Source organism: Perognathus longimembris, chromosome 3, assembly GCF_023159225.1.
Source record: "Perognathus longimembris pacificus isolate PPM17 chromosome 3, ASM2315922v1, whole genome shotgun sequence".
NCBI classification, from domain to species: Eukaryota; Metazoa; Chordata; class Mammalia; order Rodentia; family Heteromyidae; genus Perognathus; species Perognathus longimembris.
The window spans coordinates 98,523,443-98,547,534 of NC_063163.1; the positions used below are offsets into that span (position 1 = coordinate 98,523,443).

Below are 24,092 nucleotides of genomic sequence, written 5' to 3' on the forward strand. Positions count from 1 at the left end.
TATGTGAAGCAATAGAATCATTGAACATGCAGCTCTTGTGCCTCTCTATCCCAGTGTCCAGAGCCATCATTCTTTCTGTGTATGAGTTTGTTGATTGTTGCACACTCAATGAGACAGCATGCCATGGCTGTTCCTTTCTAACTGGTGTATTTTCTTCAGCTGATTGTCTTCAAGATTCATCCCTAGTGTAATGTGTAGTAATATTTTCTTCCTTTTCAATGCTTTCACGAATTGTTTTGTGTCTTCCTATTTTGTTGGTAATTAGGAAGCATTTCTTAAAGTAGTTACACTCCTCACTAAACTTCTTTTGCACAGGTGTGTTTTCCAGGTGAAAGATTTCCCACACTGGTTACATTCCTGACCTGTGTGAATTCTGTTATGTTTCCTTAAGGATGACCTGACCCTGAAGGACATTCCAAATGTGCTGCATTCGTAAGGTCGCTCTCCTGCGTATATTTGCTGATGAACAGGAAGACAGGATTTCTAGGTGAAAACTTTCCACATGTGTTACATCCATAAAGTTTCTCTCATGTGTTTGTGTATTCTCATGAAAAGCTAGTTGTGACTTCCAGGTGAGTTATTTTCCACAATGATTACATTGATAAAGTTTATCACTTGTTTGAACTCACCTCTGAGTACTTAGATATGACTTGTGGGTTAACAACTTCCCACAATTGTTATGGTCATATGGTTTCTCTTCTCTGTGTTCACTAATGAATACTAAGTTATGTCTACTAGGTGAAAGACATCCCACTTGTGTAACATTTGTAAGGTTTCTCTCATGAACACTTAGGTATGATTTACAGGCAAAAGACTTCCTACATGTGTTACAGTATAATATTTCTACTCTGTATGTGTTCTCTCATGAACACTAAGATTTGATTTCCGGCAAAAGACTTTCCACATGTGTTACAATTATAAGGTTTCTCTCCTGTATGCATTCTCTTATGAGCACGAATGGTTGATGTATCTGCAAAATACTTTCCACATGTGGTACATTTGTAAGGTTTCTCTCCTGTATGTCTTCTCTCATGAATACTTAGCGCTGCTTTTGTGGCAAAAGACTTTCCACATGTGTTACAATTATAAGGTTTCTCTCCTGTATGTGTTCTCTCATGAACACGAAGGCCTGGTTTCTGTGCAAAACACTTTCCACATGTGTTACAATTATAAGGTTTCTCTCCTGTATGTGTTCTCTCATGAACACGAAGGCCTGATTTCTGTACAAAACACTTTCCACATGTGGTACATTCGTAAGGTTTCTCTCCTGTATGTATTCTCTCATGATCTCTCCCATATGATTTCCGGGCAAAAGACTTTCCACATGTGTTACATTTATAAGGTTTTTCTCCTGTATGTGTTCTCTCATGAAATTTAACATGTGATCTGTGGCAAAAGACCTTCCACATGTGTAGCATTTATAAGGTTTCTCTCCTGTATGTGTTCTCTCATGAACACTAAGCCATGATTTCTGGCAAAAGACTTTCCACATGTGTTACAATTATAAGGTTTCTCTCCTGTATGTTTTCTCATGAAAATGAAGATATGATTTCCAGGCAAAAGACCTTCCACATGTCTTACATTTATAAGGTTTCTCTTCTGTATGTGTTCTCTCATGAACACTAACACCTGATTGATGGCCAAAAGACTTTCCACATGTCCTACATTTATAAGGTTTCTCTCCTGTATGTGTTCTCTCATGAATATTTAGCTTTGCTTTTGCGGCAAAGGACTTTCCACATGTGTTACATTTATAAGGTTTCTCTCCTGTATGTATTCTCTCATGAACACTTACGCATGATTTCTGGGTAAAAGACTTTCCACATGTCTTACATTTATATCGTTTTTCTCCTGTATGAGTTCTCTGATGCATTAGTAGTGGTGCTTTCCACATGAAACACTTTCCACATGTATTACATTTATAAGGTTTCTCTCCTGTATGAGTTACCTGATGAACACTGAGTTCAGTTTTCCTGGTGAAGGACTTCCCACATTGGTTACGAGAGACACCAGGCCTAGATCCAGCATGCATCTCTTTAGGCTCAAAATGGAGCAGCATATTCTGATAAGCAATGGCTGCCTCAGTCCTCATTCCTAAGGATTTCCTACTATTCCAATGCAGCTCTGGCATGTGTTTAGGGCTCAAATGAAAAGATCTCAATAATCTCATTCTTTCATCCACAGGGTTGCTTTTGGTGATTGCTACTTCACACAGCCATTCTTCTGGACTTTCCTTGCAACTCTTAATCATGTCATCAATTTCCAGGACATCTAAAATGATTCATCAAAAAATAAATAAACATGAGGATCAAAGACATCCAAATAAAAACAGATACCCTGAAAACACTACAAGAACAAGTAGGAGAAATACTTGGGCTCCTTGGCACAGGATGAAACTTACTTAATAAAGGCCCAGAAATGCTACAAATCAAAGAAATGTTGGGCAAATGGGACTGCATAAAACTGCAGAGCTTCTGCTGGGCAAAAGACATAGCTTCGAAGATAAAGAGAAAGCCCACAGATTGGGAAAATATCTTTACCAGCCCTACAATGGACAAAGGCCTCATATCTAAAATATATTCAGAACTAAAAAAATTAAATTCCGGGCTGGGATATGGCCTAGTGGCAAGAGTGCCTGCTTCAAATACATGAGGCCCTGGGTTCGATTCCCAGCACCACATATACAGAAAATGGCCAGAAGGGGTGCTGTGGCTCACGTGGCAGAATGCTAGGCTTGAGCTGGGGATGCCAGGGACAGTGCTCAGGCCCTGAGTCCAAGGCCCAGGACTAGCCAAAAAATAAATAAATAAAATAAATAAAATTCCTCCAAAATAAACCTCAAAGAACCAAGCGCCCCCTCAACAAGTGAGCTAAAGACTTAAAAAGAGACTTCTCTGATGAGGAAATGAGAATGGCCAAGAGACATATGAAAAAATACTCTTCGTCACTGGCCATAAAATAAATGGAAGTCAAACAACATTGAGATTCCACCTCAACCCAGTAAGAATGTCCTTTATTAGGAAAAAAAAAAAACAAAAAAAAAACACAGTAACAAATGTTGGAGGGATGAGGACAAAAGGAACCCTACTTCAATGGAACAAATCTTCATTAAAGAGTCTCCTTTGTTAGCTAAAGGAAGACTCTTTGTGTCATGAGACTCTCGCCCCCTGCATAGAGCCTCCCTGGGGAGACTTGCTTGCACAGCTGCCCCAGCCAAAGCTTTTGACAGTAAATAGGGAAATCAATGGTCTAAGATAATTAGTCTTGAGGAAATAGTAGCTAGGTGATAGAGTTCTGCCTTGACTGGTTTGATCCTTTGTAGTAGTGACACCCTTTGTAGCAGTGATAACCTTTGTAGTAGCAATAACCTTTGTCGTGGCGACATCCCTTGCAGTAGTGACATTCGCAACTTTTGTGTTGAACTTATAAGCACAGGAAGAAACTTCCTGAATAGAGTCCCAGGGGCACAACAGATGGGGAGAATCTCGACAACTGGGATTACTACAAAACAAAAAGGTTCTGCACAGCTAAAGACATAGCCACCAAAGTAGAAAGACAGCCAACCATATGGGAAAGGATCTTTTCCAGCACAGCAACAAAGGCCTAATATCCATCATCTACACAGAACTCAAAAGAATAAGCCCCTCCAAGCCCAATAAACCAATTATGAAATGGGCAAAGGAGCTAAAGAGACACTTCACAAGAGAAGAGAAAAAAATGGCAAAGAAACACATGAGGAAATGTTTAACATGCCCGGCAGAAAAGGAAATGCAAATAAAAACAACCCTGAGATACCACCTCACTCCAGTTAGAATGAATGGCCTATACTCTGAACTCAGGCAACAACAAATGCTGGAGTGGATGCGGGGAAAGAGGAACCCTTCCTCCCTATCGGTGGGAGTGAAAATTAGTACAACCACGTTGGAGAACAGTATGGAGGTTCCTCAAAAACCTCAACATAGGGCTGAGAATATGGCCTAGTAGCAAGAGTGCTTGCCTCCTACACATGAAGCTCTCGGTTCGATACCCCAGCACCACATATATGGAAAATGGCCAGAAGGGGCGCTGTGGCTCAGGTGGCAGAGTGCTGACTTGAGAGGGAAGAAGCCAGAGATAGTGCTCAGGCCCTGAGTCCAAGGCCCAGGAATGGCCAAAAAAAAATAGAAGCCCAACATAGACCCACCCTATGACCTAGCCATGGCACTCCTAGGCATCTATCCTGAAAAACAGGTCTCGGGATATAAAAAGACATCTGCACTTCCAAGTTTATCGCTGCACAATTCACAATAGCCAAAATATGGAAACAACACAGATGCCCCTACACAGATGAATGTATCCAAAAAATATGGTACCTATACACAATGGAATACTACATAGCAATTAGAAATGGTGAAATATTGGTATTTGCAGGGAAATGTTCAGAACTTGAACAAATAATGTTGAGTCAGACAAGCCTGGAACACAGAAAACAAAGGGCATGATCACCTTGATATATAACTGTTAATGTGGATGGAAGGGGAGACAGTAGAGACCAGGTCTGAGAAACAAAAAACTTCTTGTCCAATGGTGTTTCCCACAAGTTTCAGTCAGCGACCTTACATTATGTAACTAAAACCAAACAACAAGGTCTAAAGTAGACCTTTAAGTGGATCACAATAACGCAAAAGCTATGTCTGAATGATCATAAAAGACAAGGATAAGCAAACTCTATATTTAAAGTTCTAGGTGAATTTCCTTTGGCATATGCCACATGGCTACAGTATATGTTTTTGGTACACTGTGTATTGTATATATGCCTACCTGATCTAGGGAAGGGAAAGAAAAACATGAGTGTAAGATATCACAAGAAATGTACACACTGCCCTATTATGTAACTGTACCCCTTTTGCACAACACCTTGTCAACAAAATTTAATTAATAAATAAATTAAAAAACAAAACAGACAAAAAAAAGTGAACTTACAACCTGAGCTCTGTCTCCAACAGCACTGTGTAGGATGCACTCACTCACCTTGGAAATTCTTGCCTGAGGCTTCTCCTGTCCATGTTTCCACACCTTTCTCCAGCTTGATAATCAACTTGGGTTTAGAAACACAGTGCCCTGTAACGAAGAAACAGTGGAGAACTATTGTTCATGGTGATTCTGGACATCTGTGCTATAATGATCTCAGACATTCTGATACACAGATTACTCCAAACCAATTTCTCAATAGCTTCATGGTTGACCTCACGTAGAAATACAAGGTTTGGATTTTTTTTTCTGTGTTTTCCCTTGAACTCAAGGAATGGCTGAGTCCCCAGAGCTCTTTTGCTAAAGGCCAGAGTTCTACCACTTTCAATGGATTTTTATTTTTAATTGAAGAAAGGATTCTCCTGGAGAATCTTCTGATTTGGCTGGTTTGCATTTCCATACCTAGGATTACAGGTATGAAGAGAAGTGCCACGTAAAAGCTTCAGATTTTAAATGCCCACTTTCAATTACTGATTTCCTCTGATTGAGTAGAAATATACATTCTACTCTAGATTATATATCGATCTATCACAATGCCCACAATTTTCATAAGAAACTCCTCTGGTAATAGATCATGTCTCAGAACTGTTGCCTAACTGGTGCTACCTTGACTTCTTGAAGAATGGGAATAAAATTGCCTCTGGAGTAATATAATCAAGGGAAGGATTTTCTTGGAAAGATGCATTACTTCCCGTATTCTGTAATCTTATACCTAAATAGCATTGCACATTTAATAAATACTCATAGATCTACTAAAATCAAAGCACTTGACCCTGTAAATTAATCCAAGGACAACATGTTGCTGTAGGTCTCCAGCATTACATCCCTATACAAGGTCCTCTGAGCAATGTCCAGGTCCTGCCACTCCTCCCAGCTGAAGTCGATAGCCACATCTTCAAAGGACACGGGCTTCTGTAATGGCACATTTTCAGCAAGAAATTAGCCCTGAGTCAGAAGAAGACCAAGTCTGGAATTTTATTCTTCTACAAATGTGCTTTACTTACATAATATTTTGGGGCTTGCTCAGTTATCTATAAAGTAGAAAGAAGATATATAATAGTAGTAATACTTGGTTCTATATTAACTAGATAATAAGGAATACAATAACAAATACACAAGGCCCCTATTACATCAGGATATTTCTCTAGCACCAGAAACCGGATAAACATTCTCAGGTGCAACTAATCTGACATGACAATATTAAGTACAAAAGATGCTTGGAATAGTATGTGTAGGTTATTCTGAAAAAGTTTACTAAATATCAGCATAAGAATTTTTCTGCAGGTTTCACTTCTTCTGAAGCGCCATGCTTCAGCATGAGGATGGCCGTTTTTCTATACATCAATATCTGTTTGCTTTTTTATTAACATAATGGTCAAAGTATCAGTGGAGGGCTGGGGATATGGCCTAGTGGCAAGAGTGCCTGCCTCATATACATGAGGCCCTGGGTTCGATTCCCCAGCACCACATATACAGAAAATGGCCAGAAGTGGCGCTGTGGCTCAAGTGGCAGAGTGCTAGCCTTGAGCAAAAAGAAGCCAGGGACAGTGCTCAGGCCCTGAGTCCAAGGCCCAGGACTGGCAAAAAAAACTAACAAACAAACTAAAAAAAAAAGTATCAGTAGAGTTAAGAGCTAATACATAATAGGTATTTGAAAGGAACATATGAGCCCTTGCATATTTGTGAATGCCACAGATTGTACCAAGCATAGAATCAAGATACTTGCAGAAAAGCAACACCTGTATTAATAGACAACTTTGAACAAAATATTATTTTTCTATGAATACTAATGTAAAACCCTTGAATGGCTAGGACTATGGCTTGGTGTCGCACTGTGGTCCAAATGGTACAGTGCTGGTCTTGAGCAAGAGCACCTCTAGTACAGTGCCAGGCACTAAGTTCAAGCCCCAAGACTGCCAACAAAGAAGTCAGAAAAAAGGAAAATACAAAAGATTAGTACAAAATAACAGTGAAAGCAGGGGATAAAACAAGTACTTGGAGAATGACTTTACAACAACTTCTCATAATCAAAATCACAATAAAATAACTACTTTATACATGTCAATATGCTCCTAGTTTAAAAAAAAAACAAACAAAAAACCATCAACCCCTAAAATCTAGTAAGTTCTGGGAAGGATGTGAAAATAGTGTGATCTTTGGTGCCCATCTGCCAGGAATGGAAAACAATCAAAGATGGTATAGACAACCACAAAGTGAATTTAAACATAGAAACAGACTGGCATATGACTCAGGACTTCTTTTTCTAGGTTTCTATACAACAGAAGTAAAGCAAGGACTATAACAACTATTTGGAGAAACACTTCACAATTCTTCACCAAAAAAAGATAGGAACATATAAAGCAATAGATAAATGCATTGAAAAGAAAATATTACTACACATTACAGCAGGGATGAGTGTTGAATAAATCACCTTAAGTAAAATATACCAATTAGAAAGGAACAGCCATGGCATAATGTTTCTTCTTGACTTTTCCAGGATCAACATACTCATAGGCCTAAAAGAATGATGGTTCTGGAGACTGGTATAGACAGAAACAGGAGCTGCATATTCAATGACTCTACTGTTTCTCACATGGAAGTTGAGAAATGCTCTAGATGGATGGCAGACATGGGAGCCCAAAATGAAGCAACGTGTACTCTCAGTAAATGGTATAGTTATGAATGCTTAATGCAGCCAAACAGGATTGATATGTAGAAAGATGACAGAATGAAATACAGCCTGTTTCATGTAAAACAAACACAATGAAGCAGTCATAGGATTTAACTAATGTGCTTTTGAAAAAAACACAACTCTAAAGTTTACCGCATTTCTATTGGAAATGTACACTAACAAGAACTATATGGACAGTACAAGTATCTTCAGCTCGATCACTCAACAATGTGACAGATTGTTCCTCACATCCAAAAACCTAGAAACAGGACTGGGATGTGGCTGAGCAGTAGACTGCTTGCCTGGCATGCACAAAGCCCTTGGTTTGATTCCTCAGGACCATATAAGCAGAAAAAGCCAAAAGGGATGCTGTAGCTCAAGTGGTAGACTGCGAGCCTAGAGCCTAGAAAGGCTCAGGTACAGGGCTCAGGGACTGATCTAGGCACAGTAAAATAAATAAATAAACAAATCTACAGACAAACTGAAGCAAACCTGTACTCAACTTAGAATGTAACATTTTGTAAGCCACAAAATCTACAATATATCTTTTTCTTACTTAGGAACATTTTGCTGAAGCTGAATCTACTTTTCCATTTTCAATCTTGGATACCCATTACGTTCAAAAAATGGTACGTAGAATAAGGTGAGAGAGGCCGGGAATATGGCATAGTAGTAGAGTGCTTGACTCGCATACATGAAGCCCTAGGTTCTTTTCCTCAGCACCACATATATAGAAAAAGCTAGAAGTGGCACTGGAGCTCAAGTGCTAGAGTCCTGGCCTTGAGAAAAAAGAAGCCCGGGAGAGTGCTCAGCCCCTGACTCCAAGCCCCAGGACTGGCAAAAACAAAGAAAAAAAACAAAAGAAATGTACTCACTACCTTATATACTAAACTGTATCCCCTCTGTACATCACTTTGACAAGAAATAAATCAATTAATTGAAAAAAATTAAAAAGAAACAAAAACAACACCTAGAACTCTAGCCCAAGAATATTATCCTACTCCAGGTACAAAGGAGGCTGAGGTCTGGAAGCCAGACTGGGCAGAAAACTCATATTAACTAGCTAATTAACAGGTTGCAGGCATGGTTCAGGTGAAAGTTTCAAGTAAAAGAAACACCACAAAGCAGTCATGGGATTTAGCTGATGAGCTTTTGAAGAAATACACCTCTAAAGTGTACTGCTTTTCCTATTGGAAATGGGTACCAACGAGAAATATGTTCTCAGAATACTTGAAATACCTATGGCTTACTCAGTCCTGTGAAACATTTGAAGGTTTTTGTGACTGCACTGTTTAAGTCACTCCAATAAAGCTTCATTTAAACAGGTTAATATTATTGATGTGATTTCTCATTAGTTGCCAGAAAATCTCACTTTCCCAGAGAAGTGACTTCCTGGGGGTGACTGAATCACATAACATTGTGAACACTTTTTCCTCACATAAAAAAAACCCTGGAGGGTTGGAAATGGGGATCAGTGCTTCCTTGGCATGCATGAATCCCTGGGTTCCATCCCTCAGCACCGCATGAACAGACAAAAGCTGACATGGTGCAGTGGCTCAAGTGCTAGCCTTGAGAACAGAGAGGCTCAGGGACAGAGCCCAAGCTTTGAGTTCAAACTACAGTTCTGGCAATTCAAACAAACAAAATTTTTAAAAGTGTGAGACCAATCAAAGCAAATCTGCACATGATGTAGACAGAATGTAAGATTTTTATCAGCTGCAAAATGTAAAATGCATCTTTGTCTTAGGTACATTTTACTCAAGCTGAATCTACTTTTACATTTTAAACCTGGGACCTCCATTAAGTTCATGAAATGGAATGTAAAACTGGGTGAAAACCAAAATAACTCACCTGACATCCATCCATTCTGTTCCTATTGGCAATGAACAGAAGATTCTGGAAGCAAGGCTGGGAATAAAGGCAATGAGGTAGTCAGCAAAGGAACTATTGGGAATTTGCCCCACATATTCCTACTCTATATTTGTTAGAAACTGCAACCTACTCTGCCAAGCCATCTATAACCACCTGCATGTGGTTTTTGCCTTTCTAAACCCCAGATCAGGGCTGAGACTATGGCTTAGTGGTTTACTGCTCCCTTAGCATGCATGAAACCCTGGGTTCCATTCTTCGGCACCACATAAAAAGAAAGAGCCAGAAATGGAGCTTCGGCTCAAGGGGTAGAGTGCTATCCTTAAGCAAAAATTTAGCCAGGAACAGTGCTCAGCCTGGGAGTCCAAGCTCCAGGACTGGCAAAAAAGAAGAAGAGAAAAGAAAAGAAAACACCTTGTGAACTGTTCAGGGTCACAGTGTTAGCTTCCTAGTCTGCACCATGTTCCTGGGTGGTGGGTCAGCTTCTATGCTAATAATAAAGCTTGAATTCTCCCGACTTTGTTCATGTGTTCAACTCACTTTTCCTGGGACCCTGTAACATCTTTGGGTTGGGGTTAGTCCCTCCGACCCTCTCTACAGAACAGGGACAAAATGAGTAACCCTAGCTAAACCTTCAAGAAATGTGGTATCTTCAAATCAAACAACCTTGGGAAAGGTGCATTGCCTTAAGATTACTCTTCTTATTTTTCTTTTAAGGCCAAAACACAGACTTTCTGAACTGACAGAAGAAAAAAAAAGTTAGAGCGAGCATTAATACATCCTTTCCTAGGACACTTAGGATTAGTTTGAAAGATCACACTCTAGGAATGATAGTGGGAACAGGAGACTCACTGAATTAGAAGGAAGACAGTTACAGTATTATTACATGCATATTTGTAGTTGTGGCCCTTACCTTTGCACCCCAAACTACAGCCTCAAGTCCCATTGAATTTCCAGGCTCTGGTTTATTAGTCCACCTCAACTCTCTACCTAAACGTTCGTCTAAACCTTATAACACCAAGCGATTGAGAGTGTTACAGGATCTAGAACCTCATGAATCTTGTGCAAAGTAGAAATGACTCTTGCTTAAGGCAAGGAAACCTAAATAGATCATTTCCTTCCCATCCTTTTCACCCTCTACTTTTTTGGGCTTGCCAGACTTCACAAGATCTCTTCCTTCAGCAGGGACATTCCTATCACAGGATGCCCTCCTTCCAACACCGATAGGCTTCATTCTATAAACACACGACCAGCACACAGTACTCCAATATTCTGTGTGGAATAGTCTCTAGAAAGAAACCTGGGTGAAGACAAAGCAGGTCCTCTATGAAGGCTAAGAAAGCACGAGAAAACCAGAAAAACAACACAGGAGCAACCACCCAGAACCCGAAAACACAACTGCAATATGACAAGCCCCATGTCCTGCGCACACTTCAAGTTTTCGCTACCACTGTCGCCATGCTCGCTGTCCCGCAGGGTAAAGTGAACGGAATCTCAGTGGGCGAGTGTGCGTGCGCACGTCCCTGTTCTCCCGAACCAGACAACACCCACCCTGTGTGCAGAGCTCCGGTGCCACTGAAGAGCCTGCTAACTGCGGCGTCCACTGGGAGAGCGCATGGAGGGCAGACTCAGGTCCCAAGCCCGGGCCGCGCTTCTTACCTGACTTCTTCCCTCCCTGGGATCCCTTCAGGTCACAGTCCCACCGCCCACTGAATACAGGCTCGGGCCTCACTCGGTGGCTCCAAACTTGAGAATGCAAATGCGTTCTTCACAGCACTTCCCAGGAGTGGGAGAGAGAGGAACCGGAATTTACAGACCAGAAACAACCTCCATGGGTGAGAAAACGCATGCTCACATGGGGCCCAGTTAGGCACTTCCTCCGTGTTTGTGCTCATTGGACTACAATTCCCACAATGCCGTCTGCACCCTAGGGGAAGTTGGCCTTAGGCATAGGAGTTGGCCTGACTCTTGGTCATAAGAGCACATAGATACTGCCACACCTTGGGCAGTTAAGGGTCAAATAGCTGGCATTTTACAAGGGATGCTCTATGATTCTGAGACAGTGCCTTTGTTATGATTTGCAGGGTAGTATTCGTGATAGCAGAATCCAGAGAGAGACTTTTTTTTTCCATTTTTGCCAGTCCTTAGGTACTGTGCCTGGCTTCATTTTTTCATGCCTAGCACTCTACCACTTGAGCCATAACACCACTTCTGGCTTTTTCTATAAACATGCTATCGAGGAATCAAACCAGGGCTTCAAGCATGCTACCCAAGCCACCTACCTCTAGGCAAAAGTCTTGTTCCTCAAAACGACCCTTTTACTAGTCCTCTCTTTTGCAGTATCATTAAATATTTAAAAAGGGACAACATTCAGGTTTAATACATTGGAGAGTAAACTTCCATTGCATGTGTTTTATGTGACATATTCAAATCAGAGCACTCTGAATAACAAAATAGGGAGATTCCTCCACCTGCATTCATGTGTCCCAGGTGTGTTCTCTCACAGAGCCACTCCTGGCTTTTATGTTTATGTGGTGCTGGGGAATGGAAACCCTGGGTTTCCTGTATGCTAGGCATGCACTCTACCACAAAGCCACATTCCCAGCCCATAAGACATTTTATAGAGTTCATTCTCCAGTTCTTAGTGCAATAAACAGCACACAACTGTAATAAGGTACAATGTAAGCTGGCCATGGTTTTCAGTTAGACACTTCAATTATTTTAATTTGTTTAAAAGTTTAATATAGTTCTTTTGAGAAGAAAATGCCCCAAGAATTTCTGGAATCCCACTTTGAAGAAATCAAATCAATTACTTTTGAGTGAGTGCACACACATGACTGTACGTATTAAAGATACCAAGCTAGTTAGTGCCCCTATCTGCCATGTCCTGTGCAGCTGCTGCCTTAGTGCTTGCCTTTATGGGAACTCAGGAAGGAGATGATCGCTGGCACCTGTCCCTGTGATGGTCCGTTTCCTTTCTGTGCTTCTTTGCACCATCTGAATGATCACCAAATGTGCTCTGAGTTGGAAAGTGGCATATTTTTCTCTTATGGCTGTGTCTATTTGAATATTTCAAGGCATCTGTGGTATGCCTGGCCTAATGTGGGGCAAGCTTGATTGTGGTGACTTTGAAGGTGCTCACTGGGCCTATGGGACAGGTTCAGGACCTCAAAGTAGACGTTCCCAAGTGACGACACCCATTGACATGTCTTCTAGGACTGTGGGGTCTACACCACGAGTGATTTCAGGATCTTAACTGACTTGCTTTCTCTGTCTCATACCACTTCTTACACAGCTTTTGGAAGTCTGCAGTCTGTCTTCAGGTTCCGTTTTGTCCATCTTTGTACTGATGGAGGCAGGGGACTTCTCTTCTTCCACTCCTTTTCTAGGTGACAGTGGTTTGGAAGCTGGTGACCAGTTCCCAAGCTGAAGAGTGCCAGCTGTAATAGGGAGGTCAGATCTGGCCAGTGTCATCATTAGCTGTGGAGGAACTTCAGGTTGGCTCCAAGTCAGATTAGAGCAGCAGCCAACTCCATTTTCACTAAGATCACCCCACTCTACCCAGGGAAGTTCCCCTTTGCTGTGATAAGATTGTGTAAACTGCTTGACCACCTGAAGCATGAAAAGTTCAAGGAACATTTATGGTTAAACCCGTGCCCTCCTGTGAGTAGGCGTATCCACCTGCATCATGTGAGCCCTGCCAAATCCATGTGCCAATTCCAACTAGAATGATAGGTTGGTTCAAACAGATACTATGAGGCAGGCTGTAACTGTATTGGCCACCTGAGTGCAGCCTAGCATGCTCTGTAAGTGTTGTATCCTCATTGGCCACCTGCGTGTGGCAAGTTTGTCTGTGATGTTTGCCTTATAACCAGGCTGGAAGGCCATACGTGCACACTGTTCCAGCTCCCGAGTCTGGGCTGCACACGTGCGGGCAGATCCAGCTCCCGAGTCTGGGCCCTGATCCTGCACACGTGGTCGGCAGTTTCTGCTCCCAAGTTTGGGCTGCGACCAAGGCCGGTCGGTTCACTTTTTGTTCACTTTTTACTTCCCCAATAAGTCTGTCTTTTTGTCATCTTGTAGCTGGAGACTGTGTGTTGGACTCTTGGGGGAACCAGGAATCACCTCCCTTGTGGGGGACCCCATTTCATTGTAGTATATCCCCACTCTACTTCACCAGCATCCCATCGTAATTCATTCCTTTGCTTTTTGACTGGGCTTTCTTTATGGCTCTTCTTCTCTCCTTCCTGTCCTAGTAATTCGTAGTGTGATTATTTCCTTGGATAGAGCCAAAGTGTCTCTATGTAGATTTTCTGAATATCATCTTTATACTAACAAAAGAAGAAACCAATGGGCATGCAGCAATGGTACACACACACACACACACACACACACACACACACACACACACAGAAAGAGAGAGAGAGAGAGATGATGGGTTCTGGCTGCAAAGGAAGAAAATGTTGTTCCATAGACTTTTCATGTAATTAGAGGCAGCGTGTGAATGGGGGAATGAAGAGATAGGGTGAACCCCACTTTCAGGCAGCCCCCGTTTTGTTGTCTGTTTAAACTATCAGCAAACCCAGGGCAACTTTATTAGGGTCCAGCCGGTCAAGAACTCTAACCGCCTGGGAATGCTTAACTCTAACCACCCCTAGAATGTCTCAAGCCCTGAGCCAATCAGATTTGTACCCGTAATCTTGCTTGCTTAAACACCTGATTGCTGTAACTTTGTCTTTTGCCTTTATAAGCTCTGTGTAATCACAACTCGAGGCTGTCTCCTAACCTCGGCTAGGTCGGTGGGTAGGACAAGGCCTGGGCTGCGGCCCTGCTTGAATAAAGTCTTGCCATGCTATTGCATTTCGGGATGCCTGAGTCTCGGTGGTCTTCTTGGTGGTAGTTTCACGACTTGACATAACATGTGTACTAGGGTTTCATTATGTTCTGTTTCTAAATTTCAAAAGGTGTAACAATGATTTTTTTTCTTAGTCCTGAGCAGTGTCCCTAGCTTCTTTTTGCTCACTATACCACTTTTAGCACTATACCACTTGAGCCAGAGAGCCACTTCTAGCTTTTTCTATATATATGGGGCTGAGAAATCAAGCACAAGGCTTCATGTATATGAGGCAAGTTCCCTGCAACTAGGCCATATTCCCATCCCCAAAGGTGATCTCATTAGTGTGTGTGACACAGAAATACATGTCCTCTAGCATTCTCTGCTAAGCCTTGACAAATTTGTGTTTGGTTTTGTAATGGTGTCCGAATAAGGAGAATCCTCCACCCCTCCAAAAGTCTACCCGTGAGAGACAATCTCAAGTACAACGATAGTTTTATTGGGAAGTAAAAAGCAGAATACCAGGCAGGGCCACAGCACAGACTTGGGAGCTGGGGAGAAGCACCCTGGGCCGGGCTGAGGGTCAGGTTATAAAGGCAAATACCACATGGTCAAGCCAGGCCACACTCTGGGGGCCAAGAAGGTTATAACACTTATAGAGAAACTGCATAGTCATGTCAGGTCACAGACAGGTGGCCAATGGAGTTACAGTCTGCCTCATAGCAAATGTTTGAACAAACCTATCATTTTAGTTAGAATTGGTGTATGAATTTGGCAGGTACCCACACGATGCAGGCAGGGGTAAGGCTGCTCCTTCCTGAAAGGGCACAGGTTGCTGGGCTGCTTTACCATTGCTTGCTCCTAACAAGTACCATGGACTGACTTGACTGGCTGGCTTTAACTCATGCTCCTATTTGTCAGGCCAAGCTCTTGAGTGCTAGAGATAATTTGAAACTATTTTAAATGAAGTGTCATCAATTTCGAGGACATCTAAAATGATTCATCAAAAAATGGTATTCCTTGTCTATACATAAAATATCTAGTTACTTCCTTATTAAAATAACAGCCAAATTACCTGTGTTGTTAAGAGCTAATACATAATAGGTGTTTGAAAAGAATATACGAGCCTTTGCATATTTGTAAATGCCACAGACTGTATCAAACTAGAATCAAGATTTTTGAAGGAGTTAAACAAACTGTCATTTTTCTATGTAAAACACTTTGCATGACTGGGTCAATGGCTTGGAGTGGCACTGCGGTTCTAATAGTAGAATGCTAGTCTTGAGCAAGAGCAGCTCCGGTACAGTGCGAGGCCCTGAGTTCAAGCCCCAAGTCTGCCAACGAAGAAGACAAAAAATGAAAAAAAAAAAAGATTAGTAACCAACAACGATGAAAGCAGGGGCTAAAACAAATACTTGGAGAATCATTCACAACAACTTCTCACAATCAAACTCACAATGAAATAACTACTTTATACATGTCAGTATGTGCATATTTTAAATAATAACCTGACAACTCCTAAAATCTAGTAAGTTCTGGGAAGGATGTGAAAATAATGTGATCTTTGCTGTGCTTCTGCCAGGAATGTAAAACATCAAAGATGGTGTAGATAATCATAAAGTGAATTAAACTTAGAAATGTGTGGACATATAACTGACCACTTCTTTTTCTAGGTTTCTATGCAAAAGAAGTAAAGCAGGGACTTTAACAACTATTTGGAGAAACACTTCACGATTACTCAATAAAAAAAAAAGATAGTGATACACTAAACAATAGAGAAATGCATTGAAAAGGAAGAAAACGTTACTACATATTACAGCAGGGATGAATCTTGAACACAATCAGCTAAATAAACTATAGAAATTAGAAAGGAACATCATGGCATGATGTCTCTACTTGAGTTTCCAAGGATCAACAAACTAATAGACCAAAATGAATGATGGTTCTGGAGACTGAACTAGAGAGGAACAGGAGCTGCATATTCAGTGATTCTACAGCTTCACACATGGAAAATGAGAAATGTTCAAGGTGCATGGGAAGATGGGAGCCCAAAATAAGGCAACATGTACTCTCAGTAAATGGTATAGTTGAGGATGTTTAACGGAGCTAGAAAAGATTGATGTGTAGAAAGACGACAGAATGAAATATGGCCTAAGTTTCAAGTAAAACAAAAACAATGAGGCAGTCATGGGATTTAACTAATGTGCTTTTGAAGTAAACACACCTCTAAATGCGAACACATTTTTATTGAAAGTGTACACGAACAAGAACTTTATGGTCAGTAGTTTAAATACCTTGGGCTGAATCCTCTAACAGTTTGACCACTTTTTCCTCACACCCAAAAACCTACAAATAAGACTGGGATGAGGTTCTGTGGTGGACTACTTGCCTAGCAGCAGGAAACCCTGGGTTTGATTCCTAAGGACCATATAAACAGAAAAGGCCAGAAGTGGTGCTGTGGCTCAAGTGGTAGAGTGCTACCCTTGAGCACAGGGAGGCTCAGAGACACAGCTCAGGCATTGACTTAAGCACAGTAGAGTAAAGTAAATAAGTAAAAAAAAAAAACATAGAGAAAATGTGAAGCAATTCTGTACTCAGCATAGAATGTAAGATTTTCTAAGCTACGAAGTATAAAATATATCTTTTTCCTATTTAGGAACATTTTGCTGAAGCTGAATCTCATTTTTCATTTTCAGACTTGAACACCCATTAAGTTCATTAAATGCCATTTAAAATAAAGTGAGAGGAACTTGGAATATGGTCTAGTAATAGAGTGCTGTCCTCACATACATGAAGCTCTAGGTTCTTTGCCTTAGCACCACATTTATAGAATAATCCAGAAGTGGCACTGTGGCTCAAGTGCAAGAATGCTGGTCTTGAGCAAAAGAAGCCCGTAAAAATGCTCAGGCCATCAGTCCAAGCCCCAGCACTAGAACAAACAACAACAACAAAGAGAAAACAAAATAAAGTTTGAATACAAAACCAACTCACCAGAGATCCATCCATTCTGTGTTGCTGTTGACTATGTACAGAAGATTCTGGGGGCAAGGCTGGGAGAAAAGGAAAATGAAGTCCTCAAGAAAAGAACTATTGCAAATTTTTCCCAGCTTTTCCTGCTCAAAACATTATACATGGGCTGAAAAACAATACTGCAATCTTTTTTTTTTTTTTTTTGGCCAGTCCTGGGCCTTGAATTCAGGGCCTGAGCACTGTCCCTGGCTTCCTTTTGCTCAAGGCTAGCACTCTGCCACTTGAACCACAGCGCCACTTCTGGCCGTTTTCTGTGTATGTGGTGCTGGGAATTGAACCCAGGGCCTCATATATACGAGGCAAGCTCTCTTGCCACTAGGCCATATCCCCAGCCCAATAATACAATCTTAAGGGAAAAGAATCTTTTATGTTTCAAGTAGAGCATTAAAGTCTACAATAAAGACAAATCCAAGTGCATTACTTGGTAGATATTATAGAAGCAGTTCATTTTGATCTTGATTACACACAGAATTGGTAAAAAAAACAAAAACAAAACAAAAAAAAACCCAACAACAAACTATAGATGGTGTCAGCACAGGTTTGAAAAGGCCTTAGTGCTCATCTTCCTAAACACAGTCATATGAACAACCTTGGCTTTCCTTTAGGGTGGGGGAGCACATGGCCTAATAAAGAGTCAGCAAAAAATAATGGTCATAGGAGTGACACAAACTTCAACCAACCATCCTCACTCAAGCAACACAATGATTAAAGCCTCATTTTACTGAAACAATAGCAACATAAGATATCAACCTAAGTACACCCCAAAATAGAGATGCCTGTGACACACAGATTGTGACACAAGATTGCAGTCAGTCAAAAGGAATAAGTTACAAATGTTCTGTCATCAGAATTTAGGGAGATTCAGAGAAAGCAGAGAGTGAAGATAAAACCACAGTGTATTTTATCTCAGCATACTACTGAGTCCTAGTCAATATATGTCTTTATATGTTAAAGTTCTCGTGCTTAAAAAAAAAAAGCAGTATAAGTCTATTTGAAAAGAAGAAAAATGCTATAATTTATCTTTTTGTGTATGTTGAATGTAAAGTTCTTCCTCTGAGTATCTCCTTAAGTTTTCGTTTTTTGCCAGTCATGAGGCTTGATCTCAGGGACTGATCACTGTATCTGGCTTCTTTATGCCCAAGGCTAGCACTCTACCACTTGAAGCACAGCACCTCTTCTGGCTTTGCCTATATGTGGTGGTGAGGAATCAAACCAAGGGCTTCATGTATTCCAGGCAAGCACATTACCTCTAGGCCATATTCCCAGCCCTCCTCCTTACAGTTTAAGTGCACAAATATGCATCAGTGGAAGCACACATCTTGATTCATCTCCCACACAGGAAATCTCTTTCTAAGGCAAGAGTGAAGCACAAAGTTTGGCATCATGTACAGAGAGTTTCCCTGACAATGTCAGGTGCACACTACTGCAGTCTCTGCTCCATCATCTCTGGCCTTGTCTCTCTCTTGCCATTGTAGGAAGTGGACAGTGTCATGGGCCAAAGACAAATTCTTTATAAGAATATGTGACCAAGACTTAGAGAGTATGAGAGGGAAGCATCATTGGGTTTACAATGTAAGTCCAATCAAAAAGTGCAGAATAATTTTCAGATTGGGATGCAATAATAGATATTATAGTAGATATAAAATAATAGCTAATAGATATTATATATAATAGATGATATATGTAAACTAGTGGACTCTCCCAGAAACTTCAGACTACAGTTTGATGGAACATGAGTACTACTGAGTCCATTGTTGTCTACTTGACTTACTTTGATCCTCTGAAACATGGCTATCTCATTGTGGTGTTGTCATAGTTGTTACACAGCCTGAGTTGTGGTTTTAAGGCTTAGTTTGCCTAGAATTGCATTGTTTATTAACTAGGCATGACTGTAGTTCCTCCTGAGTTGGGTATCTGAGTGGGAGTACTTAAGTATAACTAACCAGGAGAAAATATCCTGGGAATTAAAAGGGAAGACAGAGCTTGAAATGAAAGAAAATATTTGACCTCTGGCAACATGTTGTGTGCTGTGTGCTCCTTTGATCCACACAACACCAGATTCTTATCTCTGAGTGGGACTCTCATTAGTGTTTACATTAGTACTAGTAAAAGCCTGCATTGATTTGGTAGAGAGTGAGGACTTAGAAATTTGGACATTTATACCTGTTCAGGAAAAGCCCCAAATCAGTCCCTGAGCAATGAAAAATATCAAACAAATTTGTGCCACAATATTGCACATAGTTCTGCCGAGACAGCCGGCAGTGAAAAGGGAATCCTGAATGAGGGGGGCAGGGATTAAAGAAAAGGAAAAATGCAAGAAAGACAAGAGGCAAAGATGGGGTATGGGAGGTCTGCATCTCAAGAATGTAACTCAAGACTACAGCCAGGTTTATTCTTAACTGTCAGGATAAATGCAGTTTGAAAACCAGGAAACAGCATAGGCTTAAAATTCCAGAACACAAAAAGGCTTGGAGTTAGCAATACCGGACATAGCTAAGACAGTGTGAGGTTGGTTAACATAAGAATGGACCCCAGAGCAATACCTGATGGTAGCAAAGACAGGATGAGTTTGGTTAACATAAGAATGGACTCATGGCAGATATAGTAAAGCATTTCCGATTTTCCATTAAGCCATGTCCTTGCACTGAAGTGCCAGACTTTGAAGTTAGGCCCCAATTTACCACGTGAACTCCATTTTACCACACGAACCCCACTTTACCACGTGAAGCTGAGATAAGCAGGCCCTGTGAGCAAACCCAGGACAAGCCCATTAGGGTCCAGTCGGTCTAGAACTCTAACAGCTGGGAATGCTTAACTCTGATTGAAGTGCCAGACTTTGAAGTCAGGCCCCATTTTACCACGTGAACCCCATTTTACCACGTGAACCCTATTTTAGAATTCAACCCTGAGCCAATCAGATTTGTACCTGTGTCCTAATCTTGCTTGCTTGAACACCTGAATGTTGTAACCTTGTTCTTTGCCTTTATAAGCCCTGTGTAATCACAGCTCTGGGCTCCCTCCTAACCTCCGCTGTGTCGGTGGGTAGGACAAGGCCCGAGTTGCCGCTCGCTTAATAAAGCCTTGCCTTGCTTTTGCATTTTGGAATATCTGAGTCTTGGTGGTCTTCTTGGTGGTGGTCTTGGGACTTGGCACAACATTTGGGGTTTCATCCGGGATGGCCCCAGAGACCCCCGAGACACCAGACTCTGAAGGTAAGAAAATAGGGTTGTTCATTCTGTGTGTCTGTGTCTGTGTGATATGTAGTTTTATTTTCTGTTTTGACCAGCCGCCTGAATCTGAACCTGTAGGTAGTGAAGGACCAGCCGGAGTGGACACGCTCATATGGGCAGTCCTGGAGAACTTGGGGAACACCTCAAGCCCTCCACAGGGGGCTCAGGCTTCCCACTACCACCCTGAACCTGAAGGACTGGACCAGGAAGCCCTTCTAACGGGCGCCTGTCCAGTCCACTCTATATTCGGGATTGTCTGGTATGCTCCTACATAGGAACGGGAGAGAGAGAGCCTCAAGACTGTGTGGTCTGCCCCCTCACAGGAGCAGGAGAGACACAGTCGAACCTCTAAGCCGTGGCTCCCTAGGTCTGTCTGTAAGTGTTGTCTGGTCTTTGTGCCTGTGATTACTTTTGTGTGTTTCTTTCTTGCGCTGTGCCTGAATGACAAATGGATGATGGGGAACGTTCCTTCCACTCCCCTGGACTTGACTTTAGCTCACTGGAAAGATGTACAGGTGACAGCACACAATCAGTCAATCAGTGAGAGTATCCGAAAAAAAAGAACTCTAGGGGGACCCCCACCCAGCCTTCTTAAGCAGAAAAGTATTTGGTGTGCTAAAATGTTTTACTAAGACTAAAAATGTTTTACTAAAACTATCAAGCCCTGGAAAATGAGGCTGGAGAATGCTAAAATCATTTGTTAAAGGTTTTTGTCTTAAAATGTACGGCCAATGTTTATTCTGCGTGCTTTAAGATGTTTTGAAAATGCATGTGTGTGTGCATGTGTGAGTGTGAACATGTTCAAGACTGCAGTATGATGCAAAACTAAATTTAAGTTTAAAGTCAAAGGGTCATCAAGTTTGGGCATTACCAAATGCTTTAAAGGATTTCTCAGGGTTCTTTAATTAAAATTAAAAAAAAATCAGAGCTAAGTGTCAGAAATTTGGATTTAAAAGGATATATATATATATATATATACATATATATATGTATATATATATATATACTAAACTAATGGGGATAGAAGTAAAATCTCATTATCTCTATGTATGTAGGAAGAAATGGCAAAATGGGCCAATATTTCTCACTAATATATTGGAAAGCTGAATGGATAAGTATTTCTAATTGTAATTCTTGCATTAAGGAAAAATTCAAAGGTCTTCATGCCATGCAGTAACTGGGACTGAAGAAAAAAAAAAGAGGCTCTTTTGAAACACACACACACACACACACACACACACACACACTGCATTAGTACATTATATTAAAATGTAACTTAAGGCTAGGGATGGGATAAGGTTTGGGGAATGATGGGGGTGAAAGAAGGGATGACTGTTATGCCAAGTCGCGAAACCACCACCAAGAAGACCACCGAGACGCAGACATTCCGAAATGCAAAAGCAAGGCAAGACCTTATTCAAGCGAGCCATGGCTCGGGGCCTTTTCTTACCCACCGACACAGCGGAGGTTAGGAGGCAGCCTTGAGCTGCGATTACACAGGGCTTATAAAGGAAAAACACAAAGTTACAACAATCAGGTGTTCAAGCAAGCAAGATTACATGTACAAATCTGATTGGCTCGGGGCTCGAGGCATTCTGGGAGTGGTTAGTTAAGCATTCCCAGCAGTTAGAGTTCTAGACTGGCTGGGCCCTAATAAGCTTATCCTAATAAGCTTACTCACAGGGCCTGCTTATCTTAGGTTTATGTGATAAATTGGGGTTCGCATGGTAAAGTGGGGCCTGACTGGCACTTCATTTCCTCCTTTTCTCTTTGGTACCTTGGGAGCCAATCATGGCTCCATTCTGTCCATTTCAATGGCTTGCATGTCTAGGGGATGATATAGAGATAAGGCATGGGCCAATAGGGCCCCAAAGTAGTAACCAAAAAAACTCTGGTCCCTTGGTTTTAAAGGGGGGCTGATGGGTGAAGATCATCCATCTTCTATAGCTTCTTCAGGCTGACTGAGGGACGTTGACCTTACCTAGCCAGGAACCTATACTTTACCAAGGGACTGCAGGATCAAATGTCCATTAGTTTACTCCAAACTGGAAATTATACCCACATTCCTGAGCAAGCCCAAAACTACCAATGCCTTCTTGCTTTCATGGGACTTTACAGGACTCCTGCTAGTTGCTAAAATAAGGGGGTCACCCCACTTTGGAGTGAGCTGCCAAAATAACATCAACATTAGCCAGGGTAGCAAGGAAAGAAGGCAAAAAGAAAATTATAACAATATTCAGTCTAACTTTCTTTTCTTGAGGTGAAGGCGAAGCTGCTGAGTTGGGTGCTTGGAGACCTCCCATGTTCCACCATGGTAGTCTTCGTCCAGGGCAAAGGGGTCAGCTGGCCTGGCGTGGGAGCGATGGACCCAAGTGGCGATGCCATAACCTTGAGGGTGGTGGGAGTAGTCAGTAGCACCACGTAGGGTCCCTTCCACCATGGTTCTAAGACTTAGGGGTTATGCCTCCAGACAAACACCCAGTCCCCTGGTCTGAATAAATGGGGGGTAGGGACAGAAGCGGAATCATATGCCTTAAGTTGGGGCCACATGTTCTTGTGCAAGAGCTGCAAATAATCAAGTTTACACAAAAATTCAGTATCATCCAAATCAGCAAGCAATTCAGTCTGAAGGCTAGGGGAGAATTTCTTACTCTAAGCAGAGTAAAAGGAAGGAGTGACACCAAGTCTGTGCCAGTCTCTAAGGCCAATTTAGTTAAGGTCTCTTTTAGAGTCCGATTTCTGATGATGTAAAAAAAATGCCTACATTACCTTCGCAGGCCTTTACCAGATCTCAATAAGGACACAATCTCAGGTCTACAAGCTTTCTTTCCTGAACAGATGTACCAGCTTAAAATTCTCACTGCCAGTCAGGGCTTTGAGTAGATGCGGGGAGTGGGATTTTAAACTATCCTCTCATTTGACAAACTTACCCTTACTACCCACTATCACAGATGACTGGCAAGTTCCTGCCCAGTAGACAGACATGAGCATTCGAAAGGCATGCTTACAAACTATTCTTCTAGGACTTCCTGGCTTTGATTAACTTTTGAAAGGCCAAACAGGAGTGACTCTAGGATCTGACACCATCTCTGCCATCCAAGCAGTGGCTTACTGCCTCTGGATGCTCCATCACTTTTGTCCCAGGAGTGACTTTCCACCGGACTTGGACTCAGGGCCTGAGTGCTGTTCCTCAGCTCTCCAGCTCAAGACTAGCACCCTACCACTTTGAGCCTCAAAGCAACTCAGGACTCTGTTCCCAGCACTTCTGCTTGCCAACTAGAGATGAAGACTCTCACAGGGACCTTTCTCTGCTCGGGCTGGCTTCGAAGTGCAGATTTCAGATCAGTGAGTCTTACAAGACGCCACTTTACTCCAATTAAAGCAACAAGGTAGTCCACACAGAAGTAGTTTTTAAGCATGCACTTACCTGGAACTTATTAAGGGCCAT

General features: G+C 41.7%; 1 protein-coding gene across 1 annotated transcript; it reads right to left on the reverse strand.

Moving 5' to 3' along the window:
• Positions 1–827: 827 nt before the first annotated feature.
• Positions 828–24,092, reverse strand: LOC125347777 (zinc finger protein OZF-like). The gene is given in 6 exon segments (XM_048340738.1): positions 828–1,386; positions 1,457–1,528; positions 1,530–2,271; positions 5,011–5,100; positions 15,460–15,547; positions 24,072–24,092. Coding segments are annotated over 6 exon segments (1,572 nt in total).